Source organism: Quercus robur, chromosome 7 (assembly GCF_932294415.1).
Source record: "Quercus robur chromosome 7, dhQueRobu3.1, whole genome shotgun sequence".
Lineage (NCBI taxonomy): Eukaryota > Viridiplantae > Streptophyta > Magnoliopsida > Fagales > Fagaceae > Quercus > Quercus robur.
This window is the reverse complement of record NC_065540.1, coordinates 39741571-39762851: the sequence shown is the minus strand read 5'-3', so window position 1 is coordinate 39762851 and position 21281 is coordinate 39741571. Positions and strand designations below refer to the sequence as shown.

At 32.6% G+C, this 21281-nt stretch overlaps 1 protein-coding gene and 1 long non-coding RNA gene across 9 annotated transcripts in view; one reads left to right on the top strand and one right to left on the bottom strand.

Annotated features, from left to right (window-relative positions):
* Window positions 1-14402: 14402 nt before the first annotated feature.
* On the top strand, window positions 14403-18471 carry LOC126693404 (uncharacterized). Of its 8 annotated transcripts, none has more exons than XR_007645345.1 (6): window positions 14403-14624; window positions 14802-14980; window positions 15149-15236; window positions 15340-15391; window positions 16867-17042; window positions 17737-18471. It is a non-coding gene; the product is annotated as an uncharacterized LOC126693404 (long non-coding RNA). The 8 variants fall into 8 exon arrangements; XR_007645347.1 differs by having other exon boundaries at window positions 14404-14624; window positions 14802-14879; XR_007645341.1 differs by having other exon boundaries at window positions 14404-14624; window positions 15149-15226.
* A 248-nt stretch (window positions 18472-18719) lies between these two features.
* The window catches only part of LOC126693402 (uncharacterized), a 41422-nt gene continuing 38860 nt past the window's right edge, over window positions 18720-21281 (bottom strand). Inside the window, exons 5-7 of the mRNA XM_050389359.1 lie at window positions 19801-20763; window positions 19406-19493; window positions 18720-19016 (exon numbers count right to left, since the gene is read on the bottom strand). Coding sequence (XP_050245316.1) covers window positions 19473-19493; window positions 19801-20763 — 984 coding nt within the window. The 3' untranslated portion in view covers window positions 18720-19016; window positions 19406-19472. The remainder of the gene's footprint in view (window positions 19017-19405; window positions 19494-19800; window positions 20764-21281) is intronic.

Below are 21281 nucleotides of genomic sequence, written 5' to 3'. Positions count from 1 at the left end.
ATTAACATCTTAATGGCTTCCTACGTATCATCATCTTCAAGGTTGTTGACCCGCTCACATTCATCAATCCTTTCACTATATATTTGTATGGGTTTAGTTAAAGCTGTTACAGTTGAAGATAGTGCAGATTTGAAATCAAAAAATAAAATAAAGAAGGGAGTAGGACGAAAAGAGTGTTTATGTAATTATGTAAAGAAAGCATCAGATTTTGTGGAGTGTCAACCAACGAAAGAAGGTGGCAAAGTGTCAAAAGAGTGTTCTATAATAAAAATAATTTTCGTTACTAAGCTTGCAAAAAGGTCTTATTGTTTTTTTTTTTTTAAGGAAAAAAGGAACACGGCTAAACAATATCCAATAAAGTCTATGAAAAGTAATAATTGAGAATAAAAAAAATCTGTTATTAATTAAATAAATAAGGTAAAATTTTTTAATTTTTTAATGTTATTTTTTTAACCATTGAATTTATTAAAAATTTACAGTATAAAAAATGTGTAATTCTTATAAAGTTATACTTTTTTTTTTTTTTTTTGAGAAACTATAAAGTTATACTTGATGTAACTAGCGGGTGTAACTCTAACGAATTTATATATATATATATATTAAAAAAAAGGATTTTCTAAATCAACGTGAAAGGAAACAGGAAATGACATCAAGATAAAAATGATCAATAATTGTGGTAATATAATATTTTAAAAAATATTTAAAGACCTAGGGGACCGATCTATTCAGGCGACAAGACACCATTTCTGCTTTCACTATCATTTTCTCGCTCAAATTCATTTTTTTATTGGATTATCTACGTCAACTTTTGGAGAGGGCAGGTTAGTGAGGCACTAGCTATAGACTTTTTTTGAGAGTTATAAAAGACTGGGAACGTGTTTTTTTTTTTTTTTTTTTTTTTTTATTTAATGGGAAATTTAAAAAGAATTTCATTCACATGAAATTGACTTACAGCAAAGTCAAAGTCAGGTTGCATTTTAAATATATATTTTTAATTTTTAAATAATAGTATACATATTTTTATACAATTTTTTTACTTATATATTTAAAAAAGTACAAATAACATTATTTAAACTATTCTAACAAATAGTCCCTGGATATTTACAATCATTTTGAATGATGAGATGATGGACGAAAGGAGGTGAGGAGAACCTCCCTTCCAAAGTTGGGATTTCTCCCACCTTCTAGCTATAGACTTTTTTTGAAGTCTATAGCCATTACTAGCTATAGACTTTAGTAGAAGAAGACAGAAGGAGAATAATCAACTTTTGGAAAAAGAGAGTCTCAAACAAAACTTTTGGAAAAAGAGAAAGGAAAATAAGAAAAAATGGTGAAGGAGATGACATAAAATAATAGAACAATAATAGCGGTGATGTTTTTTCTCGAAAAGATAGATTAGGTACACGTTCCTATACTTTCTCAAAAAAAAAAAAAAAAAAAAAAAAATTAGGTACACGTCCTGTGTGAAAGCACTTCTTTACAATTTGTAGCAACATTTCAGCTGCGATTAAATTAGCTATTAGCCACACTTCCTAATTGAATACCTTAGCTACACTTCCTATTCGACCCATAATATATCAAAATCTCCTAATCCTAACGTGACCTGTATTGATCAGTTCTTTTTACAAATATATTATAAGTCCAGATAAAGTAAAACCCCAATAATTTTTAATAGAGAATTGAAGAAATGTAGTTTGGAGGGTAAAGAATGATCTTATTTGGGCTTATTTATGAACCTAAACTTGGACTCCACAAAGTGAGCTTCAAACAATTATAGAAGCTGAGGGTCTATGAGAAGACCCATGTGCTAGCCACTAACACAAAAAATAAAAATAAAAACACTAATTAAAGTTATTGCATTTGACACAAAATACGAATGGTTTTTCCAAGCTAAAAAAAAAAGGTTGGCTGCATATGATGCATTCTGACTACATCCCACAAATTTAGTAGATTTCAAAGAGGGTTGTTTCCCTTCAACAAAGCTCAGAACATGAGACTGGTTAAAAAATTTCCCAAAACAATCATTAAAGCAGCTAACCCTATTATCCAACTGACAACAAATTTCAATAATACCATGTTTTCTAAAATCCAGCAATCAAATAGAAAGATGGATAATAAGAGCTTTCTTAATCCATAATAAATCTCAAAGAGTAAGGCAAGAATAAATCAACTCCCAACAATTAGTTCTAACTAATTCTCACCATTCGTATTCTTTGTTCTAGTTTGGTGTAAATACAACGACCCAAAAGAATAGCGTTTGTGTGTGTAGTATAAGTAGTCATTTCTTTCTCCTTCATCATCTCCCTCGATATCCACACTTTGTTATATGGAATTGAGGACATTATATCATTTGTTCAATACTTGATTAATATTCCTTTTTGTCTATATTATAGCTTAAGACCTTATATGATCTTTCTTTGTTATGCATAACTACTCTTATGTAATACTAGCGTGATTTCTCAATTTATTGGCTTTCCGAAAATCAATTCAAAGAACTACGACCAGCAATAAACGCTTAAATAATAAAGAAAACAAAGCAAAACAAACTTGATTGCAGGACAGCAGGAGATGTCATCGCCAAATGGTGCAAGCAATCCTATCTTTTTTACAAGTCAAGCACAACGATCAGTATATCCATTATTGCCCGACAATATCATTCTTTTTGACTCATTATAAACTTTAAGACGACATCCTTCTATACACAATTTATTTTTTAAAGGAAACATATATGATAAGATTTAATTTTATAATATCTGTTATATGATGGTTTTTTTATTATTATTATTTATTTATATGGGATTGGGGACGGAAGTCATGCATGGAACCCACTTTTAATCTTAAAAGGAGCGTAGTATGAAATTATGAATAAAATATTTTTTCCATTTAATGGTGAATATTAAATATTCTAGAAACTAGTTCCATCCCTACCTACCTGCCTACCAAGGCGGTATCATGTGATAAGGTAAAATAAAAGTCCTAGAGTCCTAGTCCTACTCATGAGTCATGAGGTGGAAACCATGGAAAGAAACTATTTCACCCTCATTTTCTAGGTCATTTTTGTGAAAATAGAAAAGAAAATAGGACAAACGAAAATGGAGAGTGACATAATTAACTTTAATTGTCATACAATTTTTTACCAATTCCTAACTGCTTATTATTTTTATATATATACTATTTTTTTTTTATCGTTTATAATTTGTCATGTGAATAATTGTATTAAAGATTGTGATTTTTTATGTGATCAAAATTTTTTGCATAATTAAAAGTAAAGTAGCAATATAAGTGGTGGTTTCATGTCTCGAAATGGCCTTTAGCTGCCATTCAGGCGGACTTTAATCATTCATTGTCCTAAGCCCCTAACAATAATACAATATTGCTAAAAAAAATGTGATTTAAATCCACGATTTCAATTACACACGGTGTGAAAGAAACAACTTGCTAAAAGATAAGAAGGAAAAGTTTATGACACTGAGAGTCTCACCGTTTCCTTCACATTATGTATTCATGGTGTTTACCGTGTTTTAGACATACTCACTTAGAATACTATTTCAATTTTCAAATGTTATGTGACTAATATTTGAAAATTTTAGTGATTTTTTATAGCCGTAACAGGTCGGAGAGAAAAACAAGAGCAAAATAAAGATGGATTGGATTGGTCAACACCTAACAGATGAATAATGCCAACAAAATGATGAAATTATTGAAACTTTTGTAGCTAAGCGATATTGATTGGTATTTTTTTTGAAGAATTCAATTCCCTCTCTCACAATTAGGATGTAAAGGAGTAATTAAAAAAAAAAAAAAATGGCGCACCGCTCAATTCCAAAACAATTTCCTTCGGTCATTGACGAGGGTACTTAAGATTCGTATGGCTAGTCAGTCATGCGATTATTTGTAGCTAGCATGAATGGTAATCTCAAAGAATAAAAAATGAAATGTCTCAAACGTAAAGATAGAGAGAAATATATTGATGAGTCGAAAAAGTGTACCTTAGTAAAAAGCCATATTAGTATTGGTATTGGTGGTTTCTCCAACCAAAAAAAAAAAGTACTGGTATTGGTGGTGCTAAAAGAAGCTAAAAAGTCGTATTACCATTTTTAGCACCACCAATAATAAAAACATGCTACAATGGTTTTGAGCTACAGTGCACAGCCATAAGGTAAAAAAAAAAAAAAAAAAAAAAAAGACCACAGTGACCTAAATGAATTAATGGAGTAATCTTGATATTAAATTCGGAAACGCCACTGTAAGGCCTTCATTTACTCTCATTTTCTTACTAAAAAAAAAAACAAAGTGGAACTGCCCAACAGGAGATTTGGATCCAAGTATTATAACCCCATTTAATTTAGGAATTTTTTTTTAAAAAAAAAGATATAAAAAAGAGAGTAAAAAGTTAGCAGAAGATTAACATTTGAAATTAGATTTGATTTTCCATTAAAAAAAATGATTTAAGGGTTCAAATAAAGTTAGTGATAATGTCATGGCTCGTGATGCGTGATGGCATTTAGCTGCATTCAGTGAACCCACATTATTCATTTCTCTAACAATAATGCAATATTGCTAAAAGATCAATGGAAAAGTCTATGACATTGAGAGTTCAAATAAAGTCTTAGTACCATGTCAAATGCTACGGGAGTAAATTGTAAAAAAAATCATTTGCGTTGGATAGAAAAACAAGAGGAACATAAAGGTGGATTGGATTGTTTAACACCTAATGAATATATACTGCTAACAAAAAAATGAAATTATATTATTGTGAAATTTGTGGCTCAATGATATTTAATGGGTCTTTTTTACAAGGAGAATTCAAATCCATTGTTCACACTTGTTGTAACAATTCTTTTATATATATATACATAACATATACACTTAAAAATTTAGGGTGAAAAAAAGCAATTTAATTACCAAAAAAAAAAAGTGCACACACAATTCCTAAACAGTCTCCTTTAGTCATTGAGAAATTGAGAATACTTAATCTTTAAGATTCTTATGGTTAGTCATTCATTCGAGTATTTGCAATAAATACGGTAATATCAAAGAATGAAAAAGAAATGCCTCAAAGCTAAAATTAGAAAGAAATTTCTTGATAGGTAGAAAAAATGTATCTTAAAAATTGATATTTTAATAAAATATAGAATAAAATAGATAATTTGATGTTGAGTGTTTTCAAAATTTAGTGCGTAAAACGTAAAAAAATAAATTCTTATACTAAAATAGACAAGAATTTTGGGTAGAGAGGGTTTGAACCTTGGATGTCCTGGAAACACTAGGAAGTACTAATTAATTGAGTTACAAAACTCTTGGCAATTAATTTTTTAGTTTGTAGTATAGCCAAACTTGTAATTTATGAATAAAAATCATTTGTACAAATTTTTGTGTTCAGAAAATTGTGATTAGTGGAGAATAAAGTGAAATACAAAAGTAGTACATGATTTTTATCTGTAATTTACTAATTCATCCCTTTTCCTAAAGGGTAGATTCTTTCATATACTATTGTGCAATTTTGGCGTGATGGTCATTCCACAAGTATAAAGTTTTTGTAGAGGGGGGTAAGGGTCGGGATTTAAGTCTCTAGAAAGGAGTTTCACACATATATATATATATATATATATACTTAAATTAGGCTAAAGTAAAATTTTTATTTTGTATTAACCAAAAAAAAAAAAAAAAACTCTTTCCTATAGATAGATAGGCTTCAAACCCTTTTGTAGAAGGAAATCTATTTAAACCTCAACTATTTCTTTACTAGATAAGGTTTTATCTAACCAAATCAAGCCAAGGCTCATTGTGGCTTTTGCAGTTTGTGGGATCATGTCTATAATTAAGGAAAAATCACAGGGAAGATAGAAAAGACAAGAAGCAAGTAATGTTATTAAATGAGTGTGGGAAGGAAGGGATGTTATTCATCCTTTCGTCATTGATGTGATTCCTTATCCAACAGCAGCATGTGGAAAGAAACCATTTCATTATAATCAGTCAACCTTTTGGAAAAGGAAACCGAAAAAGGAAGAAAGATATACGTAAAAGAAAAAGGAAAAAGCTCAGCGCATAACAATAGTGATGGTGTCGTTTCATTCATTGCCCTATCAATAATGCAGTTTTGGTGAATACTTTCCAAAAGAGAAAAGCAATAGGTGGGTTTGAATGGTCTGCAACAGGACTAATGGAAAAGCAGATGACATTAGTGGTGGTGTCGTGACTCTTCTTGTGATGGCAAACAGCTGGATTGAGCGGACCTACATTATTATTGCCATAACAATAATGGAAGATTGCCAAAAGATAAAAAGAAAAAAAGTCTACCAACACTGAGAGTTTCACTTTTTTTTCACCTTATACATGTGTTTTTGTGTTACGGTGAGCCTATGTGAATAAGGTGTGAAAAAGTAGTGAATTTTTGTGTTTGTGGTAGGACTGGAGAGATAAACAAGAGGAATAAAAGCGGATTGGATTGGTTAGCACAACTGAATAAAGCCAACACAAAGCGAATTTAGTTTGAAATTTGTAGCTTAATTAGTGGTATTAGTTGGTCTTCTTTATAAGAAGAATTCAAATCCCTCTCACACTTATTATTGTGACAATTTTTATACATATACTAAAAAAAATTAGGATGAAAAAATGTGCAACAAAAAAAATTCACACTCAATTCTATAACAATCTCCTTCAGTTGTCACTAAAAAATTGTGAATACCTAGGCTTTCAAGACTCAAATAGCCAGTCTATCATTTGTGTTTGCAGTACATAACTACATATGTTAACCTCAAAGCATAGCCTAATCTATTCCTCTGTTCAAGCGGCGATCGAATTTTATTTCCTTGCCGGTACCACCAAGCGACCCTTGGATTTGATACCTTAGAGCATCAATTGGCAAACCCCCCCACCCCTTTCTTAAACTCAACACTGATGGCCGTGCCCTAGACAACCCAGGTCTGGCTGGAGCGGGGGGTGTTCTTCGAGATCACCAGGGCCAATGGATTGCAGGATTTTCTATACATGTGGGCATTGCAACAAACAATATAGCTGAGTTGGAGGCAGTGAGACAAGGACTGGCAATGGCATGGAATATGGGAGTAAAGCGCCTTCATCTGGAACTAGACTCCAAAGTGGTCCTAAACTGGCTAACAAGTTCAAATTTAAATTATCCAACTAATATTTTGCCCTTGATCTGTGATTGCAGGAACCTTTTGGAGCAGGAATGGGAAGTGCACATGCATCACGAGTTTCGTGAAGCAAATGGATGTGCAGATGCGCTAGCAAAGCGGGGGACCCATCTCCGTAATAGGATGACTGTCTATAGTGAATGTCCCAATTTTGTATATGTACCATATGTGAGGGACTTGTCTAGCCTGGGGGAAATTCGGCTATGTAACCCCAGCACAATTGTAGGTGTTGTATGAACTCAGTGTTTTAAATAAAACCTCCCGCTTTTCCACACCAAAAAAAAAAAAAAAAAAAAAAAAAAAGAATAAAAAGTGAAATGTAGCTAAGGTAAAGTTAGAGAAAAATATCTTGATGAATTGAAGAAGTGAACCGTAACAATAAGGAAAAGGTGTGTACATGGGAGAGAATATAATTTCATTAGATCCATATTGACTATTATTGCTAAAAGTTTCTTTATAATTTATAGTTAACATATCACACCCAATCAAATTAAAAGTTGTACATTAATAAGTTTTGCAATTAAATTCAAATATATAGTTGTACTAAATTTAATGGTCCTTAAAAAAAATTAACATTATTTGTGTTTTGTTGGTCAATATAATTATGGATTGAATTTAATTGAGGAATCTATAATATACTAGACTTAAAGTATTGTACCTAAGTGTCTGTTTGGTTGGAGAAGTGAAAAAGTGAGAGGATAGAATAGATTTAATTTTCCCTTATGTGTGTTTGATTTGAGGAATAGAAAAGTGGAAGAATGAAAAATTCTTTTATATAAATTTACTCTCATACCCTTATTAGATAAAAAAATTGCATACTATATTTTTATTAAAAATTGTATATAGAACGACACTTCGTTAAAAAAAAAAAAAAAAAAAGATGACCACAAGAACCCAAAAAAAATGAGGAAAACAAAGAGGAAAAAAATGATGAAAAAAAAAGAATGTGAAAGGAAAAAAATTGATGAAAGCAAACAAGAAAAAAAAAAACAACCGGTGAAAAAAAAAAACTGAAGAAGTAAGATGAAAGTATAGACTTAAGAACTGAATTGAAGAAGTAACAGATGAAAAAAAAAAAAAAAAAAAAACCGTATAAGAAATAATGGGAGAAAAAAACAAATAAAATAAAGAAAATGACAAAAGCCAACACACTTTTTTAACACTAGAGGAGGACATTTTTGTCCAAAATAACATATGCTCTTTGTTCTCATTTTCTTTCCTCTTTTCTCTCCATTTTGGAAAGATTAATTTCTAGTGGGCAAGGGAGAAAACACTTGGACCCTACCATCACTTTTTTCTCCTCTTCTCCTAACCAAATACCCTTTAAAAAGTTTTTCCTCCTCATTTTCTCTTTTTTTCTTTTTTCCATTCTCCTTAAAATCTACTTTACTAAACACACCCAGTGTTGCCCTTATCTATATTGAATGAGTCAATTTCTAGCTTGTAGCATAGCCAAATGTGTAATTTACAAATAGAGATCATCTGTCTCATTTTTTATGTTCAATAAATTGTGATTGATAAAACATAAATGGAACACAAAAAGTGGTACATGATTTCTGTGGGGCCCGGCCCAAAATAATGGGCTAGTTAAATACGGGCCCGTCCGAGAAGCATCGTGTCCGAGGAGAAGTCATAGCTAAAACATTATTCAAGCCCAACTGCGGTAAAAGAAACCTGTCCGAAGAGTAACACCTCCTCGGACACTACGAAGTCCAGACCAATAGCTCGCCCCAACCACTGCAGTTCATCCTCCAAGCATATAAAAAATAATAAAACCCAAAATATCTCATGGAAAGCTGCCACCACCACATTAAATGTGTCACAACCACCCTCTTGGCTGCATTAATGAGGAAAAGACCCCTGAACAGTACTACCTTGGCCACTGCAACTCACAAAGGAGTGGTTAGGGTGTCTGATGGGACAGGTGTTCAAGTGGAGGCTTAGATGATCAACAAGTGTAAGGCTCAGATAAGAATGGGAGAGATATATATTGTAGTGGAGACCCTCTAAGAAGGGGGGACGAAAAATGTATTCAGACTGAGGAAATAGAATCTTCTGTTGAGTATCCATTCTGGCGTTTTTATTCCTGCAACAATACTTTCCATACATCAGACCGACTAAGCTCACTGAGGCTAAGTTCTTTGACCCATCCTCTACAAGTATTTATTGTGTGTTACGCCTTGGGCCAAGGCCTGATCAATAGGGTTTGGGCCAGGAAAATCGTGCAACTACATATTCATAATTTACCACTTTTTGTGTTTGATGGTTTATATATATATATATATATATATATGGTTTCAATTTTAGTGATTCTTCATGAAATGTCCTCATTTATTTTTCTAGGCTACTTCAAGCCTACGGGCACTTTTTCTCATATATTACTGTACATCACTCTTAACTCCTCAACTTAACAGCATAATAAATAACTAACTTGACCAATGGAATAATGTTAAACAAAACAACAGTCATTGCTAACTAATAACTCTAATCTACAAGTCTGGCAATTCTTCAATAAGGTTTTCAGATCGGGACTGTTCATTGTACCGTAAAAGAGAGAGGTTCAAGATTTTTGAAGTCGAACTGGGGTCGAACCATGATGATGTCACAATTAATTTAATAATTAATTAAAGCCTAAATATAGATATTAAATTTATAAAACTAGCACAATTGACAATATATCTATATATGTGAGGGAAATTAAATGATTTTCAAACATATATTTAATAATTAAATAAGAAAGTTAATAAAATAAAATAATAACCATGGAAACATTAAAATTTATGGTTAATTTTTGAAGTAAAGTTGAATATCTTTGAAGGATTTTAATTATAATTTTTTTTTATTCCTTGTAAGAGATGGATAATTTAATTAAGTAGAATAAAATTGTGTTAAGTTGTTTTTATTAAAAAAAAATAAAAATGCTAAGGGGTTCACAATTCTTGTCACCAGTTCGTGCGGTCCAACCTCGGTTTTAGGATTCATGGAATTAACAAAAAATCCTATTCTTTATGCTTAAAAACTGGTTTTCATCCTAGTTCCCAGTTTTCACGGTCCGACCTCCTAGTCCGGTCCGGGTCTGAAAACCTTATTCTTCAATAGAAAACAAGAAGTAGTCAACAACGGATGGTCTAACACGGCATGTCGTTTAGAACTTGGCTATTTCATTATTGAACACCGACAACTTGTCAGTTGTCATCGTCATTGCCTTAGGTTGAAACTATGATACTCTCTCTCATTCTCATATGAGGATTAATTTTAGGATATGGGTCTTGTTGGTGAAGTCACTGTAGAAAGATATACGCTCGACTTTAATTGCAGTGTTGGCCAAAAGAGATTTTCTCCTGTCATTGTTGTTTCATGCACTATGATTTGTATTAGATCAAGATCCATACCATCTCTCACAAAAAAAATTTACTTTTTACTTCTCTTCACTTTTTTTCTTAACTTTTTTAATCAATGGTTGAGATTGAAAGTTGTTTTTTACAACTATCAATCTCAACCATTCAAAAGAATTGCATCATGTGCAGTACCCTATGTATTGCACCTAATCTCAATCCATTTGTATCATATGTGGGAATGGTGGAATGCTGCCCATAGTGAATGGATTAACACTCAACAAAGTGATGAGGAGCTTTTCTCCGTTCGATGACTTATAATTTTTATTAATTAACATGGCATTTTTTTATAGAGCAATTGATCATATTGTAACATTGTTACCCTGAATGTAGGCGATTTCATTGCCAAATGGTACAAGTCAAGCTCAAAGCGATATATATGTCTATCTATAGTTGATAGTGTGAATTTAGCCCATTAGCTCGATAAATCCAACTTGATCAAATTTAAGCTAGACTGATCTCCTGGGTGTTTTTTTTTTTTTTTTTTTTTTTTTTTTTTTTCAAAAAAATTCAAGTGGGATCATTACAACCACAATCAATTGGGATTTGATTATTCAAACTATATAAAGGAAAAAACCAAAAAAAAAAAAAAAAAAAACTCAAACAATAAAGAATGAAAAACTTGCATTTAACACTAATTGCTCCTAAAATGTTATGTTTCGCTTGCTCCTAAATTCTAATGCTAACGGTAATAGATTTTTATTTTTTATTATTTTTCTTTTGAAGAGTGGTTTCTTTTCAAAATATTTCTTCTCAATTATTTGTAGAGTTTCCTCTAAGAATTTTTTTTTTTTGCTTGGTAATTGGGGGGTTAAAACCGAGCTCACGGTTTATAACGGAACTGGGTGCCACTAGGCTACAAGGCTCAGTGGCAGTTTCTTCTAAGAATTACTCCTTCCCGATCAAAGGAATTGTATTTTGCCAGAAAAATAGTAAGATTTGCCCTCGTAGTCGTAGATTTGGACTTCTTTCAGATTTAGAGGATTTACAAATTTACAATTGAGTATTTATTACAAAATTTTGAGGAGTTGGGTACTTGGGGATCAATAATTTCCCTAGCAAGCGGTGTGGCATGATAGTGTCCCTCTCATGTTGGTTTGTTTTTTTTGGTTCACTGTGAAAGTGAAGATTCTAATTTCTGACAATCTAAAGAAAATGGGCCTTATTACAGTTTCAAATTGGTGTCTTACAAGTTCAAGGGGAGGCTAGGCCAACGTTTTATGCATCTCTTCTGCAGGTCTACGTCCCATATGTGGATTCCTTTTTGTTACAATAATTTAACAATTTTACTTATAAAAAAAAAAACAATAATTTAATAATTTGACAATTTTTATTTTGTAACAAGCATTGAGTTTGTTAACTGGCATTATATTAGAACATCCAAAGTTGTGAAGACTGATCTTTGTTCCCAGAAAAAAATTATCCATGTGGAATTGACTCATTTAGTGATGAAGAGTTATGAATGTATGGAATAATGGTGCATTATTATTTTTTTTTAATGGAAAATTGCTGTGTTTGATGCATGGCAATGTAAATGGGTTATACAGATTATAGAGACCTGTCTTCTTTTATAATTATTTTATGTATGTGAGGCCTGCTCAAGAATGGGAGGTGGATTTGTGCCAATTTCTTTTAGGTGTTGTATTCAGCTTGTGCAAGAATAGAGAGGAAAGATATGTGGTGAAAGTTGAGCAAAATTGGCTGTCTTAGTGTTTGATCATAGTATGAGGTGCTAAGAGGGTCTGACCCTATTAGATTTTCCATGGAAGGCAATATGGTGCGTGAAGGTTCCTTCGAGGGTAGCTTTGTGGACTGCTTCATTGGGGAAGATTTTAAATATATACAAGCTTGTCAAATGGGTTATGCCTTTAGTGAATCATAATTATTAAAAAAAAAAAAAAAGTGAATCATAGTTGTATGTGTAAGTAATGTGGTGGAATATAGTGCTATGATCTCTAGTTGGACTTGTTCGAATGATAAATATAGTGCTATGATCCGCTACTAAATATGGAATGTTCACAGTGTGGAGATGTTTCATTTGTCTCTAGTTTGGCAAGAATAAAAAGACCACAATGACCTAAATGAATTAATGGAGTAATCTTGATATTAAATTCTGAAATGCCACCATAAGGCCTTCATTTACCCCTCTCATTTTCTTACTTACTCAAAAAAAAACCAAAAAAAAAAAAAAAAACAAAAAAAAAATCAAAATAAAGTGGAACTGCCCAATAGGAGATTTGGATCCAATTTATTATAACCCCATTTAATTTAGGAAAAAAGTTATATATATATATATATATATATATATATAAGAGTAAAAAGTTAGTACAAGATTAACATTTGAAATTAGATTTGATTTTCCATAAAAATATATATATATATATATATATATTTATATATATATTTGACTTAGTGGTTCAAATAAAGTTAGTGAAGATGTCGTGTCGTGACTAGTGATGGCCTTTAGCTGCATTCAGTCAATGTACATTTACATTATTCATTGCCCTAAAAATAATGCAATATTGCTAAAAGATCAAAGGAAAAGTCTATGACATTGAGGGTTTCACTGCATTTTTCACATTATGCATGTGTTTTGTGGTGCTATCATGCCATGTAACTCAGTAGTCAGTACTATCTCAAATGTTGCGTGAGTATAGTGTAAAAAGAATCATTTGGGCTAGAGAGAAAAACAAGAGGGAAATAAAGGTGGATTGTTCAGCACCAATGAATACTGCCAACAAAAAAATGAAATTATATTATTGTGAAATTTGTGGCTCAATGATATTTAATGTGTCTTTTTTACAAGGAGAATTCAAATCCATGGTTCACACTTGTTTGTAACAATTCTTTTATACAATTTAATTACAAAATAAAAGTGCACACACAATTCCTAAACAGTCTCCTTTAGTCATTGAGAAATTGAGAATACTTAATCTTTAAGATTCTTATGGTTAGTCGTTCATTCGAGTATTTGCAGTAAATACGGTAATATCAAAGATTGAAAAGGAAATGCCTCAAAGCTAAAGGTAGAGAGAAATTTCTTAATGAGCAGAAAAAGTGTATCTTAAAAATTGATATTTTAATGAAATATAATGAAAAATAGATAATATGATGTTGAGTGTTTTCAAAATTTAGTATGTAAAATATAAAAAGTATGTTCTTATACTAAAATAGACAGAAATTTTGGGTAGAGGAGGTTTAAACCTTGGATGTCCTAGAAACACTAGCAAGTACTAATTAATTGAACTACAAGACTCTTGGGAATTAATTTTTTAGTTTGTAGTATAGCCAAACATGTAATTTATGAATAAAAATCATTTGTACGAATCTTTGTGTATAGAAAATAGTAATTGGTAGATAATAAGTAAAATACAAAAGTAGAACATGATTTTTATCCGTAATTTACTGATTCATCCTTTTTCCTAAATGGTTTAACTCTTTTATATACTATTATGCATTTTTGGTGTGATGGTCATTTTATAAGTACAAAGTTCTTGTGGTGGGGAATAAGGGTCGGAATTCAAGTCTTTAGAATGGAGATTCACACACATATAGAGTAAATTTTTTATTTTTTATTAACAAAAAAAAAAAAAAAATCTTTCCCATAGGTAGGTAGGCTTCAAACCCTTTTGTAGTAGGAAATCTATTTAAACCTCAACTATTTCTTTACTAGATAAAGTTTTACTTAACCAAATCAAGCCAAGGCCCGTTGTGGCTTTTGCAGTTATGGGCTCATGTCTATTATCTAGAACTTATCCCAACTCAATGAATACACAAATCCATTCTTGTGGCATAAGCTTTAATGGGCCTTTCCTATTTGGGCCAACCCCCCCCCCCCCCCCTTTCTCTCTCTCTCTCTCTCTCTCTGTGTTTCTTTTGTTTCTGAATTTGAAAGGGTTCACGGAAGCGCGTGAGAACCAGAACTCTGATTTCTACATCTAGTGGCCATTGTGAGAACTGGGATGGCAGAATCAAAGGGTGATGTCTCTCGCATTGTTTATCCATCTTATTCAGCTTTCTAGGGATTATGTCGTCTATAGATATCTCGTATATAGTAATTTGATGCTAAAAGGTAATATGCCCTTTCATTAGATCCATACGATAATTCTGTAATGAGAACTAACTTTGCTTTTGGTGTTGTGTTGTCATCTGACAGTAATATTGCATGTAAGAACTTTCTGTTTCATTGGAAAGTTTGGCTGCTCTTTACCATTGACTTCAAGTTTGTGCTTTCCTTGTCTTTGCGCAGCATGAAAGCTTTCAATTGACTGCTGTTGTGGCTTCTGATTCCAGTGATAAATCAAAAGAGAAATCAGGGGATTAAAAGGTAATATGATTTAAACAATGTATATTCAGATAATTTCGTGGATGTCACACCAGCTTGTTCAAAATCGTGAAGCTGCCAGAAAAAGCTGATTAAGGAAAAAAGTAGGCCCTTCTGTGTCTTTAGTTCTTTTCTCCTCATGAACATTGTTGTCATTGTTATTTTGCTTTGCTTTCAATATATAATTGCTGCATATGCTGGAATGCAAGCTGCTCCATCTTATAATAGTTTGTGGATAAGATGCAACAACTTGTTTTTACTTCATTTTTTAGGCATATGTGCAACAACTTGAGAGTAGCCGGCTAAAGCTAAATCAACTAGAACGAGAGCTCCGGTGAGCCCGCCAGCAGGTTTGACAATGTTATCCTCAATTAAGTGCAGTACTCGTTTTATCCTTTTTGCCTTTTCAATGTGAGGGCTTAGGACATTGTTATTATGTTTCTGTTAATCCTTTTTCTTCTAGGGCATATTTATCTCAAGCTCAGGAGATTAATCCCATTTAATGAGTGGAAATGGTATTTAAACTTCTTTTCCTTTTGATTCTTTAATGATTGTATGCCTGGATTTTTAAAATTGATCACGGAATTAATATCTCTAAAATCTTTAGAATCATATTTCTTAGTATCTTGTGTTAAGGTCCTTAATAATGTAACCACATGGTTGTAGCTTAAATATGCAAGTTACTGAGGTTATGATAAAATTATTTTAAATTCATAGTTGCGTGGCATGATAAGCCGCAGGCAAGCTCAACAAACAATTTGATATGGACACCTTAAAGGGTTTTAATCATGCCAAGGTGTTTATGTAGCTCATTCAGGTTTCTTTGCTAAACTACATGAGATGAACTCTAACCTGCATTGCAGCTTTACTTTTTTTTTAAAAAAAATTCACAAAACTGGTTGCTGGCTTGCCTATTTGAAATCAACTTGACATGTAGATTCACTTATATATTGTTTGACCTAACTGGGGTACGCTCCAAATGCCTAAAGTTGGAAAACTAATTGTCACATGGAAATTTTCTTAACATGTATCTCAATGTCATTGTGTGTCTTTTGATGCAAGGAGCTCCAAAATTAATTCAGAATTTATTATTTCTGATTTTATTTTTGAATTTCGAACCACTTTTTTATTTTTTGAATTTGGCCTTTATTCTGATTTTTTTTCTTAGTCTATCATGGGTGAATGCTCCTAGATTACTTGGCAACTAGTTTTGCTAGGCAGGGTCAGTTGGCTGCAGGTTTTACAAAAAATTCCCTACATTATCAATTCTTTTAATTGTGGCATGATTAGAATTTAGCCTTGTTAAAATTGTGGCTTTTGTAATGAAGAAAACAAAAGCTTGAACTCAAGGCCACCTGTTCTGATAGTATGACATACTACCACTTGTCCCAAAAGTTTAAACTATTAAGCAATGATGAATTTAGTTGCTTAACCATTTTTCTAACACATGTAAGGCATTAGTAGGGGAAGATGCACCACACACACATACATATTTGACGAAGGATGTCTGTATAAAATGAACCCCCCCACCCTCCTCTTTTGCCCCACCGTTTTTTGTTTTTCCTTGATTCCTACATTGGAGTTTATGCACATGAATGTAAGGACTATATTATCCTCTTTCTTATGCTTTGAGTAATGGAAGTTTCAGTTTTCTTAACCGTAAAGGAAGTTCTGAGTAGCCCTTCTAATTTCTAAATTGTGCTTTCTTATTCATCACCCATTTTTGGATGCTTTGAGTAATGGAAGTTTCAGTTTTCTTAACCATAAAGGAAGTTCTGATTAGCCCTTCTAATTTCTAAATTGTGCTTTCTTATTCATCACCCATTTTTGGAACGGATGTATTTTACATATTGTGACAAAAAAAATGGGCACTTTATGTGTCAAAAATTAAAATCTTTAATACCTTGTTTCTATGTTGGCAGCACTTCTTTACTCCTTATTTTTAAAAATGATTTTGTGACGTTTTTGACTGAATTGCCAAATGGTGCAGCTTCTTGTGAATCAATTGGAGCCTTAAACTGAGATGCTCTGTTACTAGGCATGGAGGCATTGCTACAATCCCTGGCTGAGACATTGACCAATGGCTCACCTGGCCGGTTAGGATCATCTGGGAATGTAGCAAACTACATAGGAAAGCTTGGAACACTCGAGGGATTCCTTTGCCAGGTAATTTTCTATTCTGGTTTGATCCCACTTATTTGTTCTCCTACTATCGTTCAAGCACTCATTGCTAGGAAGGAATGATGATGAAATGAAACTCAATTTTGAAACAGGCTAGATTTGCAGTGCTAGGATAATCCTTACACATGGTAGAATATTGCTTCTTGGGATTGCTTTAAAATTCTTTAGCTACTTTGATATTGTCAGTAAAATAGTAGGAAATCTATAAGGATAATTTTTTTGAGGAATACCCCTTGTGCAATTATAAAATTTTAATTCATATTCTTTGTCCAGTACTAGCCAATTTGTGTTCCCATAGCATTAAGATTAAATGCACTTTGGTATGTTTTTAGGTATTTGGAACACGAGGAATAAAGCAAATCCTACATGTGATTGTTGTATTCGTATATGTTCTTCAAAGCATTATGCATTTAATCTTGCTTGGGAATTTTTATGGGGGGTGGGGTGGGTCTGCAAAAAACAGAGTCTGGTTACTTTTCATTAACTTCCCATTATGTATTTATTTGTTTTTTTAGAAAAGAGTCTATAAAAACTTGGTCCTCTTTCTAGGTGAAATAAATCATGCATTTAAAAGGCTTGGTGCTAGTTTTGATGCAACTTGTACATAACTTGGTCTTCTTGTAACTGTTGATGAGGCCATTTTATGTCACTTTTTCTTTTCTTTTCTTGCAATTACCAGGTTGACAATGTGCATAAAAAAACACTATAACAATGCACCATATATTGATAACTAGGCAATCAGCTCATGCACTTCTTGCAATAAATGACTATTCCTTTCGTCTTCAAGCCCTTAGTCTCCTCTGGCTTGTGCGGTCACGGAAATGAGAAGCACAAAATTTGTCTTGATGAAGTTCTTTTGAAGACTGGCTCAACCCATCCTATCAAAGGATCATTAAGCATTGAGTTCGCACTGGATCAGTCATGATTCACCATTAAGTGGATTGCTGTCGATCTTTAACCCCAAATTCCTTTAGGGATTGGGTTGTCATGCATTAGTCATATTGATGATGAAATTGAAAGTTGCAAATCTCTTTGTTATTGATTTGGTCTCCATTTGCACTTCTAGTGTCACATGTGTTTACCTAGGTCATATATTCTCATTTCTTATGTTGTTGATTTGGTCTCCATATGCACTTCTAGTGTCACATATGTTTACCTATGTCGTTTATTCTCATTTCTTATGTTTAAACTATAGTTCTAATAATCTGATTATGCTAGATGTTTAATAGAACCATGAAGGACAATAGGATAGTATTTGTAATGTAGGTTACAGTAATCAGTTTGTATACCAAAATTAGATTATATATTGGTGAAAGAATTCATTTTTGGTGTTTGGATTAATTCATATTCAACATGTAATATGTTTTTATGCACAATTTCATTGGCTATGAGAATTCTGTAGGCTGGTTGTATCGTTTGGTTTTAGTGGAAAGTCAATTTTGTATGCGGAAATATATCATGTGCTGGGGAAGTTTGGCTATTGTTGGGTTTCATCAAAATGATTTACTGCTTTCTTGTGCAAAGAAACGTACATTAACTTGGTTCTAGTTTAAAGAAACTTAATAACTACAAGATTATCAAGTAGATAAATTAGTATGAATATGAGTATATTTACTTAGCATTCAAATGTGGAGATAAATGCATGGCATTCACATATAGGGCTCATAAAGACTCAATTTTTTCAATTTTGGAGTCTTATGGATAAAAGATTGAACATAGACGAAAACAAGAATATAATCACACTATGGTCTTCTTGGAATACACACACACAAAAATAGCATAAGATAGATCCAGCTAGCTTCACCACTAAAAGAAACAATATAAGGCCCTGTTTGGAATGAGCATAAACTTTAGATGTGTTTCTCATAAGCTTTATGACAATGCTTCCTTCTACTTGTATATGCCAGCATCATATCCTCTTTAGAAACTTGAGGCTGAAAAGCATGTAATTGATACCACCTGTTACCATATACAAGCAAGTGAGACATTAGATTTACAGTGAGTTAAATGGGATTACTTTCATTGCTTTCATGCATCTATATATGATGAGGAAAAAGGACACTTATTGTTTAATGAATTTGATTAGTATCATATTTTAAAGATTTCAACTTAATTACTAGAATATGATGTTTTTGTTCTTATAATATAAAGACTAAATTGTAGCAAAATGATCGGGATGGATAGAATAATATTATGATGCTTTACCAAATATGATTTTCCAGATTTTATAGAACTAGGAAACTTGTAATTAATGATCATTCAATTTTATTTTATTTATTTATGATGTTTATGCATTTTTGGATACTGACCAAATACTAAACTAATATAAGAAAAGGTAATGTGCTCACCACTTGTATGTCTTACCCAGCATTACACATCCGTCTCACTAATCTCAATTTGCTCTTGTTAATGTGTCTAATGATCCACCAGCTTTTCCTATATAAAAATTATGTGTGATTTAAGTAACCATAATATTTTCAATGGAAAAACGACAGTGCTATGTGATTGCTATTGCTGCTACTGTAATTGATTGTAAGTGAAAAAATTATCGTTTGTCAAAATATTTTCTTGGAGCATGCAATTGTGTCAAAATATTTATTTTTTCATTTTAATAAAACTAGGTTCTAATTTCCACTAATTAATAAAAGCTAAAAATATTTGCAAATTATATACAGTGATGGTTTATACAAAAGTGTTAAAATTCTCCTATTAGTGGGATATTTGTGGTGTGAATGTGACATACCTTTCCTTTGAATATGTGCTCTATGGTGGCATTCAGGTCTCCCTTCCAATGACACGTTCTTTCTTTTTCCCATGAAAATGCATTGTATACTCCCTCTAGCTTAGGTGTGTTTAGATTAGATGGAATAAACGTGCTTAAACTAGGACATTCATTCACTGTTATTTCCTCCAGTGATGGCCACTTTAAAGCATTAGTTTCAGAGCAAAAACACTTCAGATTTGGTAAATTATGAAGCACGATTGAGTTCACTTTGTCGAACAAAACGTCCTTTTCTTTTTCTTCTTCTCCTGCTCTTGCAAGGATTTCTTCAATTTTCTTACAATCACCAACTTCAATTTTCTCTAACATCACGAGCAGTTTTGCTATTGATGGTGAGAACAAATATGTCAGACTGTTACAGTCCCATACTTCTAACAATCTCAGGTTTCCAAAGCCCAAGATCCTTTCCGGACCCTTCTTCCATATGTGCACCAGTTTTGGTAAATCCATTAGAAACAATTCCCTTAATTGATCAAGTACTGGTGCGATGTGACTTTCCTTTTCTTCCTCTTCTTCTCCTGCTCTTGCAAGGATTTCTTCAATTTTCTCACAGCGACTAACTTTAATTTTCTCTAACATCACGAGCAGTTTTGCTATTGATGGTGAGAACAAGTATGTCAGACTGTTACAGTCCCATACTTCTAACAATCTCAGGTTTCCAAAGCCCAAGATCCTTTCCAGACCCTTCTTCCATATGTGCACCAATTTTGGTAAATCCATTAGAACCAATTCCCTTAATTGATCAGGTATTGGTGCGATGTGACTTTCCTTTTCTTCCTCTTCTTCTCCTGCTCTTGCAAAGATTTCTTCAATTTTCTTACAGTTACCAACTTCTATTTTCTCTAACATCACGAGTAGTTTTGCTATTGATGGTGAGAACAAATATGTCAGACTGTTACAGTCCCATACTTTTAACAATCTCAGGTTTCCAAAGCCCAAGATCCTTTCCGGACCCTTCTTCCATATGTGCACCAGTTTTGGTAAATCCATTAGAAACAATGCCCTTAATTGATCAAGTACAGGTGCGATGTGACTTTCCTTTTCTTCCTCTTCTTCTCCTGCTCTTGCAAGGATTTCTTCAATTTTCTCACAGCGACTAACTTTAATTTTCTCTAACATCACAAGCAGTTTTGCTATGGATGGTGAGAACAAATATGTTAGACTGTTACATCCTATTACTTCTAACAATCTCAAGTTCCCAAAGCCCAAGATCCTTTTCGGACCCTTCTTCCATATGTGCACCAGTTTTGGTAAATCCATTAGATCCAATTCCCTTAACTGATCAAGTACTGGTGCCATGCGACTTTCCTCAACATTTAGTTCCTCAAGTTGAAATATAACTTCCAGCAAATCACAGCTAATCAAATTTATCTTTTTTAGATTCTTTAAGAACACAATCAAATGGGATGGAAAAAAAGACCTCTCGGAGTTGTTGTCGATAT